Source organism: Centruroides sculpturatus, unplaced genomic scaffold, assembly GCF_000671375.1.
Source record: "Centruroides sculpturatus isolate CEXI.00-Female unplaced genomic scaffold, Cexi_2.0 scaffold656, whole genome shotgun sequence".
Lineage (NCBI taxonomy): Eukaryota > Metazoa > Arthropoda > Arachnida > Scorpiones > Buthidae > Centruroides > Centruroides sculpturatus.
The window spans coordinates 1980-28172 of record NW_019384824.1 but is presented as its reverse complement, the minus strand read 5'-3'; the positions used below and the strand labels follow the sequence as shown (position 1 = coordinate 28172).

The 26193-nt window shown below is 30.7% G+C and overlaps 2 protein-coding genes and 1 pseudogene across 2 annotated transcripts; 1 reads left to right on the top strand and 2 right to left on the bottom strand.

Annotated features, from left to right (window-relative positions):
- The first annotated feature begins 1662 nt into the window (after positions 1 to 1662).
- On the top strand, positions 1663 to 3573 carry LOC111629983. Its single transcript, XM_023373960.1, has 5 exons — positions 1663 to 1980; positions 2066 to 2222; positions 2311 to 2393; positions 3000 to 3134; positions 3209 to 3573. The coding sequence occupies exons 1-5, from the start codon at positions 1833 to 1835 to the stop codon at positions 3427 to 3429; spliced, it is 744 nt and encodes a 247-aa protein (XP_023229728.1). The 5' UTR covers positions 1663 to 1832; the 3' UTR covers positions 3430 to 3573.
- A 231-nt stretch (positions 3574 to 3804) lies between these two features.
- LOC111630001 lies at positions 3805 to 7447 on the bottom strand (annotated as a pseudogene).
- A 143-nt stretch (positions 7448 to 7590) lies between these two features.
- Positions 7591 to 25702, bottom strand: LOC111629984 (40S ribosomal protein S7-like). The gene is made up of 6 exons (XM_023373961.1): positions 25578 to 25702; positions 12783 to 12857; positions 10675 to 10770; positions 10421 to 10602; positions 9478 to 9628; positions 7591 to 7719 (listed from the first exon to the last, which is right to left on the bottom strand). Exons 2-6 carry the CDS (start codon positions 12855 to 12857, stop codon positions 7642 to 7644), a joined length of 582 nt encoding a protein of 193 aa, XP_023229729.1. The 5' UTR covers positions 25578 to 25702; the 3' UTR covers positions 7591 to 7641.
- Between the last annotated feature and the right edge of the window lie 491 nt (positions 25703 to 26193).

Below are 26193 nucleotides of genomic sequence, written 5' to 3'. Positions count from 1 at the left end.
CGGGCGTCGCACCCATTGTAGACTCACCAACACTTACTTACTGGCGGGTGAGTCTCGTACGGAGCACCCTTCGAATACTATGACAAGAAGAGTAAGCTAGTTATTTTAAAAATTTGAAACAGCGTATTACGGGCCCCTATTACTTTTCGGTCCAACGTACTCGGGATGGACGGTGGCCGAGCGAATAAAACCATCCCTCGACCGCGCTGACCGACTGAAATTTTTCGCATTTTTTACCCTCGTGTAACCTAAATACGGACCAATTTTTATAGAAAAGTCCCCTAGGATGCGTCCCCGCTGGGCAGATAAGTCACGCGTTGCGTGGCGTCGACCCAACGAAGTCGCGTATTTGGTTAATACCGCCTTACGTCAGACTATGAGTAATAATACGAGGTATTTATCGCTACGTCATCACGATTATCGTCAAAATTCCGGGTGCTAAAAGATATATAAAGAAGTAAACGTTTCCACTACCGTACATACAATTGTTTCGTTTCGTCTGTGTATATTATCATTTTACGTCGAAATAACTTTACTTATTCGAACTATCAATATTTTTATAATTTTATAATCTACGCGAAGTGCCGTATAAATTCTTCTACGAAAGTTACGTTGGGTTGGCCGCAAGTTTTAATCAATAAATATAGTAGCTAGGTACAAAATTTATTGAAAAATAAGAATGATTTTGCAAAAGCGTCGTTATTATAAATGTAATTACAAGTAATCAAAAATATAAGAGAAGAATGATTAATTGAATAAAGAATATTCTCCGTAGATTACTCTTTTTAAATGCTTCGGTTGGGATCGACCGTCCTTTCCGTCAATAGACGTTTTATGTACTTTTGAATGTCGGTTCAAAATCGGTGCGTTAAGAAGCGACACTTTGCAAACTCACAGAAAGTTCATATAGCCGGTTCCACAACAGAAATACATATAAATAGGTTCGATTTGTAAGATTTGAAATCGTAATAAACGTGTAAAAATTTCAGCAACGAGTTTCAAAGAAAAAAAATAACCAGTGAGACATTAGTACAAAGTTAAAATTGTGTGTAATACCATCTGTTACCAGGGATCGTTTGAAAAACTTTTATATTATTATAAAACGGCAAAAAGCTTCATTTTGTGGATGCGCTCAACTTCGGTCGACATCGAATCTTTAAACAGTTAGCCTAATATGAAATGCAACAAGTTTTATTCATGTAAAAATTTATGCGCGGTTCAATTGTGAAAATTACGTGTACAGTTTTAATTGTTAAAGTAATTATAATTCTGCTTTGGACACGTATCGACTGCCATGCGGGTTTTGGTTAAACTTCAACCAACGTTTAGTGCATTCTAGTGACCGATATCCGTTACTTTGTAGTGAAACTTTTACTAGTAGAACATCGCTTGAAACACAGTCTGTATAGGCCTATTATAGATCGCTTTGGCCGGTTATAATCGTTTAAACAGTCTTTAATTAAACACGAGAACACTGGTTAACGTTTCGTTGTCATTTTGTCACTGCCGTTGTTCTACGCGCTTTAATCGAAATGGAAGAACGAATCTCGAACGCTGTCGAAGTATCCGTCCGTAAATTGGGATGGAAAGTCGAACTTAGTTGATTAAGGGCTGTTTCACACTATGACCGACTGGTCCGACCGGTCCGACTCAAGGTCGTGTTGCCATGGCAACAGCAGTCTGCCGACCGACTAGTCGTTCCATTCGGACAGATTTGAAAAGTTAAATATTTGTAGTCGGGTCGGAGCAGTCGGTGAGCTACAGCCAATGAGAGCTTCGAAGTTATAACCAATCAGAGTTTAGATTTATCCAATCTACGTCGAAGTTAGAAAATGGCGGAAACTATGGATTTCTCGGAGTGTTTAATAAACGAAGTCAGAACATATCCGTGGCTTTACGATATTCGGAGAGCCGATTATAAAGATAACATTAAAAAAAATAATTCTTGGAGGGAGATTTCCAAGAAACTAAACGTTGAAGGTACGTGATTGACTAATCTAATAATCTAATAATGACGCGATATATCTAATAAGTTATGACATTGTAAATGTAAAATATTTTTCAGAATCACTAGTGAAGAAAAGGTGGCAGAATATCCGCGACCAATATAGACGAAAAAATAAAGAGGAGAATCTTCCTAGTGGTTCTGGAGGTCGCAAGAGACAACAATGGGCATATTTTAATATGCTCTCGTTTCTGCGTCCAGGCATTGAACAAATAAAGTAACTTATTTGATTATTTATACAATAATTATCTATTTATTCAATTTTTATAATAAAAAATACTTTATCAAATATTTTACTTATTAAGCACAATAAGTAATTTTGTTGAGGAAAAGGAATCTTCCCCAAATCACATAAATCTGGGAGAAGCAAATACAGGAAATAATTCAGGTTTGTTTTAAATATATCCTTTTAATTGACAATATTCAGAAATTAATGTTTGATTCTATAGTTTTAGTACAGTACAAATTTAATAATCCCACAATAGATGATATCATACAGAATATGGTAAAAATTAGTTTTAGGAAATAAATGTATACATAGACAAATGATATAAAATTAACTTTGAGCTTAATTACTGCTCATAAGAAAGATATCAATTTATTATTTTTATAGAACTAGAATTTATCAATTATATATTAACTTATATTAAAGTTTTTGCTGTGTATCTGCTAATTAAAGCAGTAAAGTACACATAGATTTGTTTAATAAAATACATAAATGTACAGTACTGTACATTGAAACAATTTTATATGAAATAACATTCTTCATATCCTGCCCATTTATGTTGAGAATAACTTGTTCACTGTATTTTTTTTTTTTTTTTGAAGAAAAAATTAATATAACAAAAATTTACCATTTGATTAGATAGCTTTACTCAGTATGACTCCTATAAGCATTTAAAACAAATTGATATATTTTAACTATTTGCATATTACATGTTCACAGCATTTATCTTAAAAATTTTAAATGTATATTTTACTTTAAATTTTATAGAAGACTCAAATAAAGAATTTGAAAATGTACAGTCTAAAACATTTGAAATGTCCTGCCCAGATACCATTTTAACCACAGAAAACAATGACATAGATGACTGCCTAAAGGCTTGCACTTCAAGTTCAAGTGGCTCAAGTAAGTAAATATAATTTAATTTTATCATTTTTTACAAGTTTTCTTTTTCTATAAATGATAATTTGTAATTTCAGGTGGATGTAACAAAAAGAAAAGAAAAAATAATTGGGAGAAGAAATTTTTATGCGTACTTAAAACTACAAATACTCCCATAGTGGAAACTAAACATGATAGTGATTATTACTACTTCATGTCACTGTCAGAACGTTTCCGCGAAATAAAATGTAAAAAAAAAAGGAATAATTTACGGAAAAAAATTGAAGAAGCCTTTGCAGAAGCAGAGGAATCGGAATAAAAAAGTTTATTTTTATATGTAAATAAAATTTTATTTTATGTTTTTACAGTTTTTTACTTGAATAATTTATTTACACAATTCTGTAGTTGATCATCTTGTCACAACTTCAGTCTGCAAAGGAAGTTGACCTTGTTCACTCATAAGTCTTGATATAATTCACGAACTTTCTTTGCACTACCACCACTATTTTTAAAATAGCATGTAGTTATGTCTGTCATTGCTTCATTTGTTTCTGTTTCATTAGGCCATTAAATCCTTTGGAATCCNTCAGTCTGCAAAGGAAGTTGACCTTGTTCACTCATAAGTCTTGATATAATTCACGAACTTTCTTTGCACTACCACCACTATTTTTAAAATAGCATGTAGTTATGTCTGTCATTGCTTCATTTGTTTCTGTTTCATTAGGCCATTAAATCCTTTGGAATCCACATAATTACTCGTGCAATAAGCTCCTTCCTGGGAAAGACATCTTATATCACATGTCCTGAGTTAATTATGTAGGCATACTGTTGCCTGTACAAATTTTATAACATTTTCAGGATTAGCATTTATAATATTTTAAAATATGCACCACCTGGCTGCTAAAATCCCAAATGTATTTTCAATAATGCGTCTTGCACGAGACAAACAATAATTGAAGACTGCCCGTTCAAGTGGTAGATTCTTACCAAGGTAAGGACGTAATAAATTTGGAAGGAGAGGAAATGCCTCATCTCCACAAAACAATATGGAACCTTAATATTTGTACTGTACAGTACCTGCCAATTTTTCATATGCAGGAAAATCCAATTTTTTTTGTTCGATTAATTTTCCAAATACAGAATTACTAAACACTCCTCCATCACTACAGATTCCGGGTGCACCTATGTCAACAATTGTAAATCTGTATTCAGCATCAAACACAGCCATTAAAATAATACTATTTGTACCCTTGTAATTATGATAGAAGGTACCAGAATGTTTTGGTTGCTGAATAACAACATGTTTACCATCTATTGCTCCTAAGCATTGGGGGAAGTTGCAATACATATTAAACTTTTTGCTGATTTCAATAAAATTTTATCAGGAATTTCAAATTTAACATTATTATTTTAGATGATATATTCTTTAAAAATTCATGAAAAATACAATGTTTACCTTCAAATATACACCAGAAAGCACAGTCCATATTGCATCACACACTTGTTTCACTATATTGTGTGTTGTTGAAACACCAATGCAACAATTTAATGCACATATCTGTTGTTGCTCTCCTCCATGTGAAAGAAATCTGTTTTGTTAACCAATAAAAAATTGAATTAATAAAAATTTACAAAAAGTAAACCATTTAAAATTAATATGCAGTTCAATCAGCCTGAAGAATTTATGATAATGTCTATAAGGAAAATCTGAAATACTATTTTCATTACAGGCAACATTATCTAGATTCTTAAAGATTAAGATTTTTCAGATTAACTGGTTAGTGCAATTATAATTATTTGCAATGTAATATAGAAAAATTGCACTAACCAGTATTATTTGTAAGATCTAATCCATCTTTTATTTTTTAAGCATGTTAAATAAGAATTATAGTTATAGAAATATTTTTACATTACATTACATTTAGTGGAGCACTCCCTCTGACCTGTAGCATTAAATGCTACTGGCTTGAGGTACTCCTCTTTTAATTAACCTGCTTCGCATATGCTTTGCAGGTAATAGAAATATGTTACAATTTATTTTGCTAAAATAAATATAACATATACAAATACTTTGTTTTGGAATTATATAGAAATTGAAAATTGATTGTAAAGCCTCCTAAATGATACAAACTAGGGTTTCTCATTTCCCGGGAAATTTGCCTCCAGCGGGATTACGGAAAAAATAATTTCTTTTCCCAGGATGAGATAGTAAAATAGAATTTTATATGAATAAAAAAGATCATACAGGAATATCATAAATTTGAATAATTTAATTTATTTTCTAGTAACTAACTAAAAGTGTAGGGCCAATCTCACCCATACGGACACGTTAGGCTCAATTAATTTATGTTCTCCTACATTATAAGATGAAAATAAAATAAAGCGTTTCATTGGGAGTTTTAATGATTACAAAAAAAAATAGTATTTTATTTCTAAAGATGAAATAAAAAATAAACTAAAGTGCGATGAGTGATATTTACTTTCAGCGAGTACCCTGCTGTTCAATGATGCGCAAACACAATACATAGATATTACATGAACTAACAAGTAGACTTCTAAAACATATGCAGCATGAAACCTCAAAATTTCTCTCTTAGGTGAGTCTTCAAGATGTAACTTTTCATATAATAAATAATAGAAAAAAAACCCGACGTGATAAATCATTATTGAAATGCGAGATTTCCCGGGATTTTTCTCGTAGGGAATAAACAGCAGGAATCCCGGGAAAGAAACCCTAATACAAACCTTAATGTCAGTGCAAGTTGTTGTTCAGCAGGTGACATGCTTTTCCTGTAAGTTGTATTTTTACATGTAATTAGTGGGCCAATTTTGCTCAACAATTCATCAAATCTAAAAATACAATTATTATTGAAAGTCATTCATAAGTTCAATTTTCATGTTATGTAATTTTGACATTACAGAAATTTAATTTTTCATGAAATTTTTAGACATTCATCTGAAAGAGAATAAGAATTTCTCTAGTTTTTTTTTCTAATGGAAACTTTATCTGGCTTGCATGAAATGTGTTTTAATTAAATACATTATAAGTGTTTCTCAATTTTGAAGTGGATTGTTTTGGAATATAAATTAATTTTGGAGTGCAATGTAAAAAGAAAAACAAATTTTAACATTAGAAAAACATTCTTCAATAGTTTATGCAAATGAACTAACATTTATAAAAATGCATTATTATAGAACTAAATCATTTAGCAAAATATTCTGAGTTAGCAGAATTACCCAATCTTTACATTTGAGTAGTTTGTATATAAACTTGTATCTCAAACTATACACTAATGATTTATTAGATTAAAATAAGATTGAAATAAATAAAACATGGAATGCAAAGTGTCAAAACTTACCTTTCTGGGCTGATCCTGAAATACATATAGTATCCCGATTTATCATATATCTGCATTTGCTTACAAGATTCTAATTCACCCTTTTCCTCTCACTTGAATAAAATAGGACAAACCCAATGCTTTCTTTTTATGCTGAACTTCTTATATGTCAGCAAAATTGTTGTACTTCTCTTTATTTGTCATAAAGTGTTTAACACCTTCAACATCGTTATTAACCACTCAGCAGTGAGGGATGTATATATACGTCAAATTGTTTTGGAGTATGATCAAAAACTACCGCAAAAAAATTCACATAAAAAATGAATTATGTAACAATAAAATAAGATTTTTCTTTACTAGATATAACTGTTTACAAAATCTTTTTCCGAATTGGTAATGAAAAACGTGTGAAAAAATACTTCAAAAACTTCCCAGGTATATTCTCCACTACTTTGGGATAACACCATACCTGACTATCCCACTGCTGAAAGGTTAATGATACACTTGTTTAAGCTTATTAAAAGCATTATGTACTTTTTTCTCACAAATTTTAAAAATTTGCTATCAAAACATTTATCAAAGAGTCGTTAACTGTCTATAACCTCTGTGCCGTTTATAAAACATTCCAATAGATATTGTTGCCAAAGATATGGCCCGATGATAAATTGTAGCGTATTCAGAACTACAATTTCTGGATACAAATGAAATATATTTTAGAACAATTTGAAATGCACGATCACTTTCCATGACAACCATGTTTTCTGTTTAAATTGAAAAACTTACCATGATTGGCTAGTGTTTTGATATGTAACAAGCATTCCGATTGGTCCTTACGAGTTGGCCACCGACATGTAATCGCACTCAGTATGAATGCTTTTACTACTAGTTGGTCTGATTATAGGATCGGTCGAGTTGAACCAATCAGTCATAGTGTGAAACAGCCCTTACCTGGCCACTATCTGGAAAGGTTTGCCTACTCCTGCTTAAAAAAAGTCATGATATTCAAATCGGATTCACTTGTATTTAATATCAAGTGTCTTATTGTCCAGCCATATTAAAGACAGGATGTGAACCGTATCAATCCTTAATATTTTAAAACTCACGATTCTGTGACATCCGAGAAGCAACAATTGAGATCAAAGTTGGTTTTTACATTATTTTTTTTTATTTCCACATTTGATAATTAATACAAATTAGAACAGTGGCTCAGGAAATTCAAAGGTTACTTCTTTTCCTGTTAATTTCTTATACACAGCTGCAAATGTGCCTTTCTGTAACAGGGGAAAAAAATGCATTAGAACACTTTTAAAAATGTCAAATAGAATTTATATTAAATGAAATACTGAAACTAGCTTTTAAATAATTCAAATTTAAACATATTCTTATATTATTCTTTAAAAAAATATACAGATATTTATATTTATANTTATAAATATAAATATCTTTAAAATTATCCATGTATATGTCTTTTAAAAGTTCTGAGGAAAGAGTATTATAAATAAATTATGAGAAGAATTCAAGTAGTTTCAATATTTTATGCAAGTTTTAAATTATAGTATTTAATCATGTATAAGAGGGGGTGTGACTTTAAAGATCAAAATAAAGAAAATTAGATTTATTAATACAATTCTAATTTTATTTCATTTAATCACAAATAAAATATCAAATGCATGTAAATCCTCACATTGTCCTGCAAAAATTGCTGGCATTTTAAACTTTAAGGAAAAATCTTATAAAATAGACATAATTTACAAGATTTTTCCTTAAAGTTTAAAATGCCAGTAATTTTAAACTTTAAGGAAACCTTTTTTGCCAATTCTTAACAGTCAAATCCACTTTCTGTCGATTACACTTACGAGTTTCTCCAAATTCTGATTTCTGAAAAATCATCTGCTTTCACGGGGGAATGGATTAAAACTTATTGGGCTCCCATGTGATTTTAGCATTTCAATTTGGAATTCAATTCAAAAGTTTTGCTTTTCTATTGCTATTCATCTTTACTTCTGACAATAAACAAGAATGATTCAAATAACCCAGATAAAATACTTTTGTTTTTAAACACCAGAGGGTGAGCATCTGGTAGAAAATGCAAATACACAGTTCACAAAAATTATTGCAAAAACGCAAAGAATCCTTTGCTTGCACATATAGGACAACCTAGGTTTTTGAAGCAGTGAAAAATGAATAAAAACCTGGTCTTCTATGCAAGTAAATACAGTAATATTCAAATTTTGAATCTCTATATTTGAGTAATTTGTTATGTAAAATACATAAATAATAAAAATAAACATTTATGTTTTATCTTCTCTTTTTCATTATCATAAAGTAAGTATGAACCAGTCTCAACAATAAAAGCTAACAGAATTTATCTACTAGTTCAACAATGTCTTATGACAAGTGTAAAACAATTTTAAGGCCTTTTAACATTTATGCATAAACTCAAAGTGGCAACCTACCTTAGAGATCCATCCCAATTCAGTTCAGATCCTCAAATTTTGAAAGGTCATTTGTGACCCAGCTAGATCAGGCCTCATCATCAGCTTGTTTCACTGTGGGCTTGACTAAATTTATGACAATTTGTAAAGGCCCTCTTTATGCCCAAGTTTAAAAATAATATTTGATAGTATTTTGCTTAATTATGCTAAATGCATTTATATGTTTTTTATATTCGTAGCTTTGACACTCATGGAAATATTATTATTTTTAGATGTTACATTAGATAAAAATTTACAGATCTTCCTTTACTTAGTAACAAATACCGTCGATGCAAATTATTATACACTAAATTTGCTCATTTGAAATATTTTATCACCTTAAAGGACCTGAAATTGAATCTAAATAGCAAATCCCATGACTTTTTCAAGGAGTGATCTGTTTCATATGTATCAAATTTTGTTCCTCATAACTAGCTTGGCTCACCCCCATTGTGGACCTGGCAGAACCCATAATGGGCATGAAAATTGGCCCTATTAGCATCCATACAACAGAAAAAGTAAAGAAGTATTCTATCAATAAATAATAACACTTACTTTGTGTTCTATGTTGGTCTGTTGATTTTTGTCAAGATGTACTTTAATTAATCTGGTGCCATCTAGACGAATGCGAATTCTCTTACCGACTATTTCTGCTGGAAACACCAAATCTTCCAATATTGCATCGTGAACAGCAGTTAAAGTACGACTAAAATAAAACAGAAAATTAGTTAGACAAAAATTTTAAAAATTAAACTGAACTTAAGAAATTTTTGCTAAATTAGGCACAATTTCAATGGAACAGACAATAACATAATTTACATTAAATTATTTTATACTATTCAAGCAATCCAACAATCCAAACAATGTTCAATTCAACAAACCTTTAAAATTTTAAAAGTTTATAAAATGTCTTAAATAGCTAAAGCACAAGAGGATTTATTTGGTTATTCAAGACATTTCAGTGGAAATGCAAAACCGTCACAAAAAACAATTTAAAATTTATCAGAAATTTTTCGATTTAATTAATGTGTAATGCCATGCAAATAGCTTTAGACACACAAAATAACAATTTCCATTAAAATTTGACAATCAAATCTCAAAACCAATGCCAAGGCAAGATTCAAGTTTGATCTATTAAGCTAAAACATCTTAACACACTCTTCTACCAGATCAGCAAATTGCCTGCAAATTAGAGAAGGGGAACAGATAGGTATACATTCCAATTTTTCAGTTTTGATGCTGATTTTAATGTAAAACTAAGCATTTACAGTTACTTAAATGCTTTGTAGAAATTTCTAATCGTTCCACAGATATTTTTGTTACAAATTACATTCATTTAGAACAGTGAATAAAAAATATTCATTTAAAAAACCACTTTCACAAAGCATTACACAAGATTGTCAAAAAGTTTGTAATTTTATTATCTTTCAGTTATTTATTTTCAGCATCAAACTAACATAGCATGATAAAATTTGTAATACATCAATCCATCTCTTACCTTCTTGGTCTTTTTTGCTTATTTTTTACTTTCATTTTCCTAGTGGGTTTCTGCAGTATTTTTCTTTGTGCAATAAATACAACATGCTTTCCACTAAATTTCTTTTCTAATTCTCTTACGAGTCTTGTTTGAATTTTCTGAAAAGCTCTCAACTGAGGTACTGGCACAAAGATGATAAGTGCCTGAAAGAATATTAATGTATTTAGAGATAATCGTATCCTTTGTCCGTACGTAAAGATATAAATTTTACCTACTTTCGTTCCATTTACATCTATTTCTTTAGCACCAGTTATTACCAATTCTCGTAATTGAGCTTTGAGATCGCTATTCATCTCCAAGTCCAGAAGTGCCTAAAATTCATATCCCATTATTGTATATTCTAATGTAAATAATAATTTCAAACAGCAAAGTAAATATTTTTATTTTAACTTAAGTTTTTAAGTATTCCTATACAAATATACATTTAAATAAAATTAATAAAAATAATGCTTAGCACCATATCCGAAAAAAAGATATGGGCAGAAAAAATGCTTAATTCTGGAAACTGTTAATGTTACTGAATAAAAAATTTTATTTTATTTCTAAAATTAAGCATTTTTTTCTCATCATCTTAAATAAAAATCTTTGACCTTTTACAAAATGGAAATGTAAACTAATTTTTTAACTTCAGCAGTCTGCTTATTGTAAATCACTTTGAGACTTGCCTGTAACAATAACATCTACCTAACTAAGTATGTTGCATTAACAAACCAATTAACAGAAATTATGATTTCACTGATTTCTGACACTAAAAGAACACATTAAAACAATTAAAAAATCTTATAAATTTATGATTTATTAATTATCATTAATTAATAGTAATTCATCCTGTGTTGCCTGCTGATTTTTGCAGTACTATCTTTAAAAAGCAATCAAGTAACTGAAAGAGAAAATGCAAACGATTTAAACCAGTAATGAAACCCCATGGTTTGCATGTGACCTGTGAGCTCTTAATTAATATGCAGTCTGAGGCCTTTGATAATAAATTACTGTTTTCACCCTTATGCTGTTATGCAACCTTACGCAGATGTTTGTGACAAAGAGCATTCAAACTTGTTTTGGGATGTGTTAATTCTGATAAATAGTACAACTCATTCCATGAATATTGACCAAGCTATAAAAATGCACAACAGCAGGATCAGTCTAATTAGTGAAAAAAAATAGATTGTCAAATATGTGACAAAGTCACCATGAATTACCAAAGTGGCTCTTGGGACTCTGAAAGTTGTATAAAGTTCAAGTACTTTTCCATTGCCTGGCCAAGATAAAAAAATCTGTAATTCTGATTACAATAAACAGATTCTACTATATTACTAAATACAAGAGAAATACATTTTATAAACAATATATTAAATTTCTTTTTAAATTCTATCAGTATACTACATTAATTACAATCCCAAAAAGTGACTTCCAAAATTTCTTTCACAAATGGAGACCACTGGAATAACTGCTCAGTTGGAAAGGTATTATGGCAGAGTTAAAACACGCTTTTTCTTTGGCAAAGATTGGATACTTTTTGATCAGACCTTATACATTTTGTAGAGAGGTAAGTTTTCACTTTATAAAGGCAGTGTGGAGTTTCAAGATGACTGGCCATTGCTGGAGTTAAGACCTAATCCAATTTATTGTCAAATTCTGGCCAGTAAATAACTCAGCATAGCAATACACTGGAATCAAATGTAAAAGTTAAACATTGTTCAAGTTTGAAGTTGCATCACTAGACCAGAAGGACATACCTATAGTTCGACATACAATGAAGCAGAGGATAGCAAATGTGACAAAGCTCACTGCAGCACTATGCTGCTGTGAACTATGAACAGATTAACACTGATGGAAATATTTGGTTTGGGTGAATAAAATTCACACCAAACCCACACATTTACAATTATAAAAACCTCAACTTGATAGAAAGGTATCTGAATATAGTCACGTGAGACTGTATGTATACACACATACATATATGTTAGGTAGACTACTGATACACACATATACCTTTTTGGAAATGATCACTCTAGTTCTAGTTTCTTCTTAATCTCTTTATTCTCAAAAATTGGGATGTATTACATATTAAATTCAGTTAATAATAAATCAAATTTCTATATCTACAAATGTGAATCTTCTAATATCAATATAAATATAAATTCATTATTAACAATACAAGAGCATAGCATTAATGCAAATTCCAAGAATGTGGATATATCAATCACTATTAATTACATATAATAGAGATGACATAATTAAATCACTATAATTTTAATTTAAACTGCTATGCAAAAAAGTTTTAATTTGAACCATATTAAAAAGAAATGAGTTTCTAGCTTACCTGAGATATCAAGCTTTCAGTTTTATCTGGATCACCACCCTGCGGCTTGACAATTTTTGCATTTGCCGAATACATCTGAAAAAATAAATAATACACTTCATATAAATATCACTTTTCATAATTTAGAAATTTTATTATTTCTTCACAATAAGTAAACAGAACCTCAGCTAAAAATTTCTAGTACTTGCACAACACAGAATACATACAAGTACAAATGAAAATAAATATTTGCTTTCAGTATACATTCTGAAATGCACAATTAGTTAAGATAGAAATCTACTTGAAGGATTTTTGCCATGCCTGTGAGTTCACTTCATTTACATGCTATCTGGTGGGAAAAAAGGAGAATAAATCAAAGATGGACAATGATGACACACCAATTCTTTGTAGGAAAAAAAATTGATTTTATCATCATTTTTTTAATCTCTTTTATCAAAAATTTCCAGAAGATTGCAGATTTCTTCTATCAGACAAAAAACTATCACAAGTAAACTGGAACTTATACAAAAAACACAACAATTAACACCTAAATGCTACTTCCAGCACTGAATGAACAGAAAATTTTAATGCTCGAATGTTTTCGACAGTTTTTTAGAGGCCCTCTTCAGGATGAAACACAGAAAAAACACAGTTCTATCATTTGAAAACTTCGAATACAGCGTGTTCCAAATTTTCTGTTCATTCAGTGCTGGAAGTAGCATTTAGGTGTTAATTGTGGTGTTTATAGATTTCTTCTATTAATTTTCCTATATAAACATCCCAAACACCAAAGCCTGCTGTATTAATACTAATTTTTTGTTGTGTGTTTGACTCCCATTCCAGGCAGATCCTTTTCTACTAGATTGTTCTAAATTATCAAGTAAAAAACTCCTATCAAAATTAATAATTATAATTATTAATTTTGATAAGACATGGCACCTAATTTCTAATTCATAATTGTAGCATAAAATATTCTGATTAATTATAGCAACAGTTTGGTTTAGTATTAATTCCTCAGTTGATGTATTCATCTACCAAACCATTTTGTAGAAAATGACATCCAAACATATTATTCGTTACTGATAGGATGTGTCTGATTCACATAAAGGGAAACACCAGCTTAAGTATCTAACCCATATCTACCTGTGATATAGGCCTACACACTCATTTTTTGTAGCTCATGCAGGCAAAGTGTTCAAATCACACACTGAAAGTGCTCATGTGGATACACAGCTCTACAGTACTTGGTGTCCTTTTTTAAAAGAATGTGTAAGATTGTTAACTACACATTTGAATAAACAACATATTTGATATATTAAAACAAATTTTTAAGAGATACATTTGAGTATAGTCCTTTTTGACTTTCTTTTCTTTATATATAACATTGCTATCAACCACCACCATATAACAATTGGTTTGAATTACTGAGTGTGTGCCATACAAATATGATTTATTTACCATTTATGACAATATGTACCGTATGTGAAACTAATAATGCTAAAAAAAACACATGTACTGTACAAGTAATTATCAACTTATTAACACAAGGTACTACAGTAAAACCTCAAAAACTCGGCTCTCGATAACCCGGCACTCCGGATAACTCGGCCACACCCTGGCAGGGCAAAAAAATCCTTTGTTAATTAATTTTCATTATAGCAGCTTTATAAAAGTATAAAAGCTCTAATAAAGTATTTTTCTGAGGTCTGTCTTATCAGGTAAATTACTGTACACAGTGTATTCATTAATTTTCATTTTCATGTAGTAAAGGCTCTATGCCTTCATAAAGGACATACTTTTCCTTTGTTTAAGGGTATTTGGGCAGTTTATTTTCTGTTATATTCTCAAGTAAACAATACATACAAGTACAGTACAGTATTTTCTGAGGAAACACTCATACTTATTTTTTTTAACCCCATTCCCGATAACCCGGCATTTTGACAAACTCGGCCACCCTTCGGTCCACATTAGGTCGAGTTTTCGAGGTTCTACTGTATCATATTAAAAACAGACAGTTCTTCTCTCAATTTTTTTCTGATAAATGATAAATCAACGGTAAATTGCATTTCTTGATGAGACAGAAGCTGTTGTTTATATCTTGCAGATAATTCAAATTTGCCAATGACATTGAATACATTCCACTATGCATCAGTCTCTGTGGAATTCGAGCAATTGTTATCCAGCAAAGAATATCATGACTACAATTTTTTGGGTTTGTAAGGGAGTTTTACTGACAGATTTTATGGAGCCTGGGATTACCATTACTTTGCAGGTGTGTTGTGAAACTAAAAAAACTTGCATGTTGTCCTTAGGCATGGGTCTTGTCCACAACAATGCATGCCCACAGACATTGCTCCAACAGTTGCTTGATCCCACAACCTTGCATTGAGTGACTTTAATTTGTTCCCAAAAATAAAAATGTGGTTAGGGATGCAGCAATTCAAATCCAATGACAAACTAATTCATGGCATTTGTGGATGGCTGAACTCCAGGTGGCAAACTCCTTTGATGAGAGGATACAGAAAATGGTGTCACATTACAACTCTGAATTCTGGAAAAACTGATGTCAAGAAGTAGCTAAGATATGTATGTTTATTTTATGTATATTTCCAAATAGCCCTCATATAACCATGGAGGATGACTATAAAGGGCAAATCTACATAGGGATTAATAGGGCTTAAAGGAGGATGTACACATGTGGCGTGGCAAGGAAAAGCGGTGTTGCAAACGCATCTTTGCCGTGTGGCAGCACAACCACACAAGCAGCAATCCACTTACATTTTGGCACCTGCGTTCAGTATTCAAGATGGCGAACGATACCGACACTGCTGTTATCTACATGTTTACAAATTTTGTTTTGTATGGCCTGCTTTATTTAGCTAGAAGATTTTGTCGAAGAATTGAACGAAGTATTTGGATTAGAGATATTTTCTTGGATGGAGAAAGAACTGGTGTACAAAATACGATAAAGAATACTATTTCGAGTAAGATTCAATTGTTTTGTTTTTTGAATTAAATTATATATGATTATTTGTGTAGAATTTGTGTTAAATTTATCATCCTTTCTTCATTATTCTGATGTTAGTTATTTTGGTTAATCGCGTTGAACTTTCCGCCATTAAAACACCATGTGATTGTATTTTTTCACATAATCACCAGATGAACTGTTATTAGCTAATAGAAACGTGTGTTGGTGACAATTGCCACAAAAAATAGAATTCAACCAACTTTTGCGGCACAAAATCGACTTCTGCAGCGAGTAAAAGTGACGTCATTCTGCCACTTTTCCTTGCCGCACTGCATGTGTGCCTCCTCCTTAAGCCCTGGGCTCTAAGTGTCAAGGGCCCACAAAAATTGAATTATCATAAATTTTTAATACTTTCTCATTAACAATGAGCAATTATCATATAGTAAAAAATAGTTAATATTAATAATATAATAATGATAATTGATAGCATTATTTGTTTTATTGTAATCAATGTAATATACTGCAATTGATCAGTAATTAATCAATGTAAATATTTTTTATGTTTTTATATAAGATATAAAGTTTGTCATTAAACACCATTTCATAAACATATTTCAACTCTGTTTGTTCAACTCTGTGATTTTGATGTTATTAAAAGTGATTTTAAACCCCACTTTAAAGATTCTTAATCTAACAAAAAATAGAGCCCCATTGGACTTCAATAAGCCCTAGGCCCAGAAAAACCCACATCTGCCCCTGGTGACCGTATTGCTTCATCAGAGTTCAACATATCTATAGCCTGACACATAATATGCATCAATCGTTGCACTAATAAACTCAAATAAATATTGGAACACAATTTTAGTAATTTGTGGTTCACTGATGAGCTGTTTCATGGTTACTAAAATGTACTCAATACTTTTATTCTTTAATGATTACAATCCAGAAAGATTCTTGCATTATCTATTCATCTTCCCTAATTTTAAGGAATGCATTACCTTCCAGTTTTTGTAGCCAAAAACATCGTACTGTCAAAATTCATCTCTAAATTATCAATAATTAATCACATAGGCCTATATCCAGACTGGACTTGAACATGAATCTAAACAATGTTTACAATAAAATATTTAACTTTTAATTTTTATCTTATCAATTAGAAAGTTAGCCAATCATTTATTTTATATAAAAGCAATAATATTTCAGGTTAAAATTTCACATTTTAAGTGAATTACAGACTCAAAGACATTATTCCTGTATTACACTTAAATGTTTTCATTTTGTCAACTGCTTACTTGCATCAATTATTCTAACATATTATATATCAAATGTTATAAGCAGCACAATAAACCTGAGAATTTTGTGTAAATAACAAACAATTAACTGCTAATTACTTATTAGCACACATTTTCTACACACTTCACTATATATCTTAAGCATCAGATGTTCATCAAAGAATCTCAAATTTCAAGATTGCAAATTGGATGAGAAATCAATGTTATTACAAAAAATGCCAAGATTTTAAGATTTAATGGAAAAGATCGAGATACATCAAAAAAATAAAAAGAAACTGTCTCATAGCTCTAGACCTAATAAGTAAAATGCAATTACAGTAGAGTGCCAAAAACTCGGTACTCGATAACCCGGCTGCCCGGATAACTCAGCCACACCCTGGCAGGGTGAAAAAACCCCTAGTTAATTTTCATTATAGTCAGCTTTATGTCTCAAAGTATTTTTCTGAGATCTGTCTAATCAGGTAAATTACTGTACACTGTGTATTCATTAATTTTCATTTTCATGTAGTAAAGGCTCTACGCCTTCATAAAGTACAGTCAACCCCCCTATAACACTGTTGATAATTCCGTTTTATATGAATTCCACGTTGTACGAGTCACTTAGGTTTTACAAATACGCATGCCTGGCTGTGAACAGCTCACGTATTTGTAAAATCTAAGTAACTCGTACAACATGGAATTCATATAAAACGGAATTATCAACAGTGTTATAGGGGGTCGACTGTACATACTTTTCCTTTGTTTAAGGGTATTTGGGCAGTTTATTCTCTGTTGTATTCTCAAGCAAACAATACATACAAGTACAGTACAGTATTTTCTGAGGAAACACTCATACTTATTCTTTTTTAACCCCATTCCCGATAACCTGACATTTTCACAAACTCTGCCACCCTTCGATCCACATTAGGCCGAGTTTTCAGGACTCTACTGTATTAGGGTAATTTATAATTAACATATTTGAAAAGGCGTTTAAAAATCTAAATATTATAAATCATTTATCATTTCTTTTATTCCAATTTTTCTGCTTTGTAAAATCCAGCATTGTATAATTTTCAACACTGGAACAATCACATTTATTGTGACATCATCACAATGCTGGGCTGCAATTTTTAATCATATTTTTAATTTATTTCATTTAAAATATATGCTCCCCATCTCAAATTAGTACTGTGGTGACGTGCCCCTGTATATCATACGTTTTAGTTAGAAATGGAGTTGTGCCAGTCATCTATTAACTGCTTTCAGGGAAAAAGTTTTGAATTGAAATAATGTGACTTCCAGCTTGCATCAGAAGTTCGTACAGGTAGCCCTACGCTGGCTCAATTTACACTGATTCACAATTCGCTGTTTCGCGGTGTAATTCCCCTATTTTCCCAATGCCAGACTGATTTTCGTTTCAGTGTTGAGGTATTTACTGAGCTGCAACATAGTACATTCGTTAAAACAAAGATTTTTATCAAATATATTTATTTTTTCTGTTTAATATTATTGGGTATGTATATATTTGCATTAAATNTACTCATACTATTTTTTTTTAACCCCATTCCCGATAACCCGGCATTTTGACAAACTCGGCCACCCTTCGGTCCACATTAGGTCGAGTTTTCGAGGTTCTACTGTATCATATTAAAAACAGACAGTTCTTCTCTCAATTTTTTTCTGATAAATGATAAATCAACGGTAAATTGCATTTCTTGATGAGACAGAAGCTGTTGTTTATATCTTGCAGATAATTCAAATTTGCCAATGACATTGAATACATTCCACTATGCATCAGTCTCTGTGGAATTCGAGCAATTGTTATCCAGCAAAGAATATCATGACTACAATTTTTTGGGTTTGTAAGGGAGTTTTACTGACAGATTTTATGGAGCCTGGGATTACCATTACTTTGCAGGTGTGTTGTGAAACTAAAAAAACTTGCATGTTGTCCTTAGGCATGGGTCTTGTCCACAACAATGCATGCCCACAGACATTGCTCCAACAGTTGCTTGATCCCACAACCTTGCATTGAGTGACTTTAATTTGTTCCCAAAAATAAAAATGTGGTTAGGGATGCAGCAATTCAAATCCAATGACAAACTAATTCATGGCATTTGTGGATGGCTGAACTCCAGGTGGCAAACTCCTTTGATGAGAGGATACAGAAAATGGTGTCACATTACAACTCTGAATTCTGGAAAAACTGATGTCAAGAAGTAGCTAAGATATGTATGTTTATTTTATGTATATTTCCAAATAGCCCTCATATAACCATGGAGGATGACTATAAAGGGCAAATCTACATAGGGATTAATAGGGCTTAAAGGAGGATGTACACATGTGGCGTGGCAAGGAAAAGCGGTGTTGCAAACGCATCTTTGCCGTGTGGCAGCACAACCACACAAGCAGCAATCCACTTACATTTTGGCACCTGCGTTCAGTATTCAAGATGGCGAACGATACCGACACTGCTGTTATCTACATGTTTACAAATTTTGTTTTGTATGGCCTGCTTTATTTAGCTAGAAGATTTTGTCGAAGAATTGAACGAAGTATTTGGATTAGAGATATTTTCTTGGATGGAGAAAGAACTGGTGTACAAAATACGATAAAGAATACTATTTCGAGTAAGATTCAATTGTTTTGTTTTTTGAATTAAATTATATATGATTATTTGTGTAGAATTTGTGTTAAATTTATCATCCTTTCTTCATTATTCTGATGTTAGTTATTTTGGTTAATCGCGTTGAACTTTCCGCCATTAAAACACCATGTGATTGTATTTTTTCACATAATCACCAGATGAACTGTTATTAGCTAATAGAAACGTGTGTTGGTGACAATTGCCACAAAAAATAGAATTCAACCAACTTTTGCGGCACAAAATCGACTTCTGCAGCGAGTAAAAGTGACGTCATTCTGCCACTTTTCCTTGCCGCACTGCATGTGTGCCTCCTCCTTAAGCCCTGGGCTCTAAGTGTCAAGGGCCCACAAAAATTGAATTATCATAAATTTTTAATACTTTCTCATTAACAATGAGCAATTATCATATAGTAAAAAATAGTTAATATTTTATAGCCTAAAGCCTAGAGAATGTGAGTTTGGCATTTTGGATTTACAAGGACTTTCAAATCAGCTTTCTCATGCCAAAGAGTTGAAGATCTTGTACTATATTTTAAGATATAATTTCATGCACAAGTTTAGAAACTGTTTAGAAAAAAAATTAATTTTTCATAATTTAATCAGAAATTTAAAGCTTTCCTTAAAATTCTTCTGTGTGTATGAGAATTCTATGTATGGCAATATTGAACTCTAAGAAAATGTTAATGTTGGAGAGTAGACAATTTCTAAAAAACTGCCTTACAAGCACACTTGGGATGTTTAGTATTTTTGTAAATCAAAGTTTGTGAAGACAATACATTACAGGTGTTATGCTATCTCAAAAAAGCAGAGAATTTCTCCTTCATACTGACAGGTTGACAACTGCTTTTAAAGGCCAATTCTCATCTATCTTTTCAGCAAAATTTTCAACCCAAATGATAAAGGGTTGGGAACTATAGAATATACTTTTTATAGTTATATAAAAATTAGTAGCATATCACTTGGCATTTAATAGATTTCATGTAATCAATATAAATGTATAAAAGCCAAAACTAAATCTAATTTTTACTCAAATCATTTAAAATTTATAATTTAAAATAGCAAGTCAAATTGATATCTTATGTCAAAATATCAAATTACTTATATTTGGTGAGATAAAGAGATAAAAGTTTTAACTTCATTCTATTATTAGCTTTTGCAAAAAATATAGCAATATTATATATAATATCTCATTTATGTTTTCTTTTATATCTATTCCAGTGATACAAATATTTAAACCATTAGCCTGAATACAATCATAAATTCAGAGCCTTTATGATTTTAATTAATAAAATAGTTTCATTTTTGATTAAAACTACTAAATTATAATATGTTTATTTATGGATTTAAATTTGTTTAATCTCAGAAGTATTTTGAACTTTTTAATTTATTGGTAATTTACATATTAAATTTGAAACAAGACTAATAAATTTTAAAAATTTTATTCTGTTATAATTATTATATTTGTTAATAAATAAGTTATTAATAAAGATAAAGTCAATATACTAAAGGATCTGAAGTTCTAAATAACTTATTATAGGATATGTATGGAGTTTCAGATCTATTTTCTTTATTTTTTGCTTCATCTCTCTTAGTATTTATTAAGAGATAAAATAATTATGGCAAAAATACAGAAAGAACTGTTGTACTTTTCCTAAATTTTCTTTTAAATTCTATAAATAAGATATGTTATCAATGAATTAAAAAGTTTAAAAATACTATAACAATTAAACAAATCTGGTTCTTAGAAACCTTTTCAAAATCTTAGCTAATGAATTATCATAATATTTATATTAAAAGAATTAAATTATATAAAACATTTTAATTCTTAGTTTTATCCAGATATTTTTCTTAAAGATATCAAAAATTGAAGTTATATTTTGAATATTTTATCTTGAACCAAAAATATCTAGTTGAAGATCACACTTCAAAGGATCATTTCTGAAGCAGTTGATATTTGTCATATTTAATGTTGAGTGTAAGTAGGCAGCTTGCATAGCTTGTAATTTATGCCAGGAAGCCTGAATCAAGGAAGCAAAAAGATTTGTTATTGCAAATTTGTTTGAAGATAAAAATATTAATTATTGCAATGTTGTTTAACAATCTTCATTGCATTGCTGGTTTTTCTGGACATGGTACATTTATTTAACAATTAATAATATATGTATCATTTTTATGTTGTAATGTGTAGCATAAATCTATACATATTGCCTTCCACTAGTAATTATTACAATACATTGTAACTTAAATTCAGTAACAAATTTTGCTAATATGAACTAGAATTTTTCATTTAGAATGGTCTTTTTAATTTAATATTTTCAATTTGATTTGTTCTATGTACAGTACTTCAATTGAAAATCTATCATATACAATGTATTTAGTATTATTTGTGATATACAATGCTGAATTGCTATTCTGTTATATATGACCATTTCTGTATATTTCAACCAAAATTTTTTAAATGTAGAATATGTTGGAAAAAGCCATATACTATATCTAGAATATATGAATAATAGAATGANTTATTTTTTCTGTTTAATATTATTGGGTATGTATATATTTGCATTAAATTAATATTAAAATACTAAACATTTAGGTTTCCACGCATCAAGTTATTAAACGTAATAGTCCAATAAATGTTGTCCAAATCTAGTGTGTTAATGAATGCAAATAGTTTGTATCCTGTATCAATTCATTCAGGAAAACAGCTTACAACACAGCAGCACTTCTGGCAATCACAAATTATCGTTAGTGAGACAAAATCTACTTCTCGTTGGCCAGATGATACCTTCTTATTGGCCCATGACAATATCTACTTCTTGTCAGTGAGATGATATCTAACTCTCCTTAGTGAGACGAAACAACAATTTTTCCACCCAAATTGACCTTATATATGCGCTAAGGCAGCCAGCAGTTGACCAATCAGCGTCTCTGCTTGTCTGTAGCTCTATTTCGGGTTAGCGTATCCTTTCAACTATGGAAAGTTTGACGGATCAACTTTGTGAGTTAGACAATGATTGGGAATGAAATGCAAATGTAAAAAGGAGCGTCATCGCATCCATTTGATCATATTTTGAAATTATTAATGAAAGAAAACAAACAATTACAAATGGATACTTTTCCCAAAAAATGTAAGAGATCCAAAACTTTAAAACATCATTTGTTTTTCTTAAGATTTTTTAATAAAAACATTTCATTTTATGATAAAATAAAATGCATTTTTAATTTCCTGAAGTGAAGACACTTTGGCACCATAATTAGACTATTTGTTGATAAAAATATATCATTTTTGTCTCATAACACACAAAATAAAAATTTAAATCTATTTTAAAAGTCAAATATCAAAATTTATTAAAAATAATTTCTAAAAGTACACTACATCTGCACATAAGTTGTTGTTAATTGGCTTTTAACAGATGATAATGTAGTCCCTAAAATTTTCAGTTAAAATTTCATGGAAATTATATCGACAGCTAGAATTGAACCAAATTTTGTTAACTTTGTTGATCATAACAAAGTTGTTCAGCATTTACTCCAATTCCGCTGCAACCCAATAAATCAAACATGTGACAAGGTGTATGGTTAAACCACAAACATTTCTCAAAAACTTCCAATACATATATCAATACCAATCAAAAAAGCCAGAAATTATGGGCTATTATTGTTTACTGAAATTCAATTTAATTATTAAATAAGCAAGTAGAATTACAGCATAAAAATAACACAATTTCCATTTGTTTTGGTTATTATAGTGAGGAACTTGAGAAATATATTTGTATGTAAGCTCTATAAATACTATACATGCAGGAGGAATGTTACTATGTTTTGATTGATTCCAAAAACTGATGCAAGCAATAAATAGTGATAGTTTCAAACATACTTTCAATTTTTATAATTTAATACGATGCAATCACAAAAATTTTTAGAAAATAATTAACAAATTTAAGTATTAACTTTCCACAATACACCATCACTTAAAAATTTACAGAAATAAATTTGTATTCTAAACATTCTAATACCCCGTTCGCACCGAGCATTTCAATCTAGATTGTGGCTAAGGTCGGAGAGAGTTCCGAGGTGCGAATGCTCTCAACCATTTCAATCTCGACTGAAACAAGGTTCTATCGTGATCGACTGAAGAGAGTTCTTGAAACTAGTCATAAGAGAGATCCCACAATCCCACGCGCGCGAGAAAATACAAGATGGCTGCTGAACACATGTTGGGCTATCGACAGAGAAATAAAAGACACCTGGAGAGACGACGACATCTGTCTATTATTAGATGCATGGCAAGAAAAAGTATTTATTTCTAACCAAAACTTCCATTTTGTTTGTTGGTGTTTGTGACTTACCGCGTAGTTACGTCAGTTTTATGATCGCGTGTAATAGCCAGGTTCTTCTCGAGCTGACTGCCTGTGCGAACAGCATGACGTTCGACGAGAGACAGTCACAATCCAGATTGTAGGTAAATCGAGATAGAAGTGAGTCGTGGATTGTGTGCGAACGTAGTATAACACTATTAAAGTTTTGATTTCTGTAACATTTCCTTTTTTTATATACATAATTAAATGTTTTACAACCCAGTAGTATAACATAATGAACGTTTCCAAACACATTACTGTATTCTGTTTATGACAAATATTGTTAAGTATTGAACATATCTTCCATCTTAAATAGAAAAATATCAAGCTAAGAAATGTGTTAGTGATAAAAATTCATTACTCTTATCCTCAAGAATATTTCCATATTGTTGATTACTATTTTTTAAAAATCATCTTTAAGCTATAATATTGCTGCCAATAAATCATAATTATGGTGACCAGCAGAAAGAAGCAAACTAGTTAGCTAAGTGAAGTACAAGCTAAATGATCCATCTAAAGAAAGCAGTAAAATTACTAAGAATGAGGAGTGTTGGACAGAGCCATAGCCCATGGCCATTTTATAAAACCTCAAAAATCAGCCTTTTGAAAACATTCAAAAATGGGATAAAATTTAAAAGTGAATAAAAAAAATCCAGAACTATTCTAATCAACTATTTTCCACTTTACTAGAGACAGCTCATATAACACAAGCAATGCCACTGCACCAACTATTCCTGGTATTTAGAATATAGTAGTGTACAATACCATTAACTAATTTTTAGACAAATATCTCACCAAGGGTTAGACCCTTGGCGAGATATTTGTCTAAAAACTAGTGGGTATGGTTCTTTTGACTTTTTGATCATCTAGGTCATCTAGGGGGGTCTAAAATTTGGAGATCCAAAGCACTCATTCAGAACTTTTTTACCCTTAATTTTTCTACCTAGTTAATCACACAACAAACACTACACTTACTATTTTGTCACTTAAAAGCAAGAAATGTCCAAAATCACTTTATACACTAAGCTATATCAAGATCAGTTATAATCATGAACGAAAATTTTAACGTGTTCATATCCAAATGACTATCAAGTATGTGGAATCTCAATTCATACATGAACATTTACCTGAATTTTACATTAATTCTGTAATAAACTTTTAGTAATAATAATGTTAATATTGGGAGCGATTAAGATAAAATTATTTCAAAATAACTCAATTATTTGAATATCAAATATGGTTCCAAATAATGGCGAATTAGTTTAGATAGAATGTTGAATTTTTGTAAAGAAATCGAGAGATTTAACAGAAATTAAGATTAATTTTTAAGTTAATTGCTTAAATTATCGATTTAATTTCATTAAATTCCGAACTGAATCTTCCCGATTTACTTTTTATGTAATTTTTGCAATTTTCAATCTACTTTAATCGACTCCATTTTTATTTACCCACGCCTTACCTTTACGAATAATTGATATTTAAGTGCCGTTTAATATAGTCTATACTTTAGTTTCAAAGAAAAAAATTTAGAAAAACATTTAAAATTAAAAGGTAACGGGCATATTCTACAAACCTTGAACGTGATAATTTGAATAGAGGACTGCCACCACGTTCACCCAACTCACGTTTCGGATTACTTTGTAACATGCAAAAAAGGTAGCCCAATATTAGCGGAAAGATTTTATAAAATTTTTTAAATATATATATATTTTTTTCTTTTAATTTATGAAGTTTAAACATTTTTGTAATTTAATATTGCAGGGGTTGCCTGGCTTTTTTATAGCAATTGCAAATTCATTTGCAAAACACATTTTTTATCTACCAAAATAGAAAGTTATTCGCCACTGTGATTTTTTGTGTCAACCAGAAATGAAGGATGACCGGCGATACAAAAAAAGTGTTGAGTTTTTATCACCGAGTTTCCCAATTAACTTTGTTTCTGTTGTTTATTAATAGTAAAATTGTATCAGACCAAGACAGATTCATGTTCTCAGTCTTCAGTGAGATAAAATTTTTGCAAATTGCAAATTTTGCAATGGGCAGCGTGACCCCTGTTAAGGTTCTTAACTTCAATGTATGATTATTCTGAAATGATACAAGCAATGAAAAAGTTGGAAATATTACTTCATTCTCTATAATCTCTAAATAGGAACCATACTGGGGATGAATGAGTCACCGCTGTACAATTT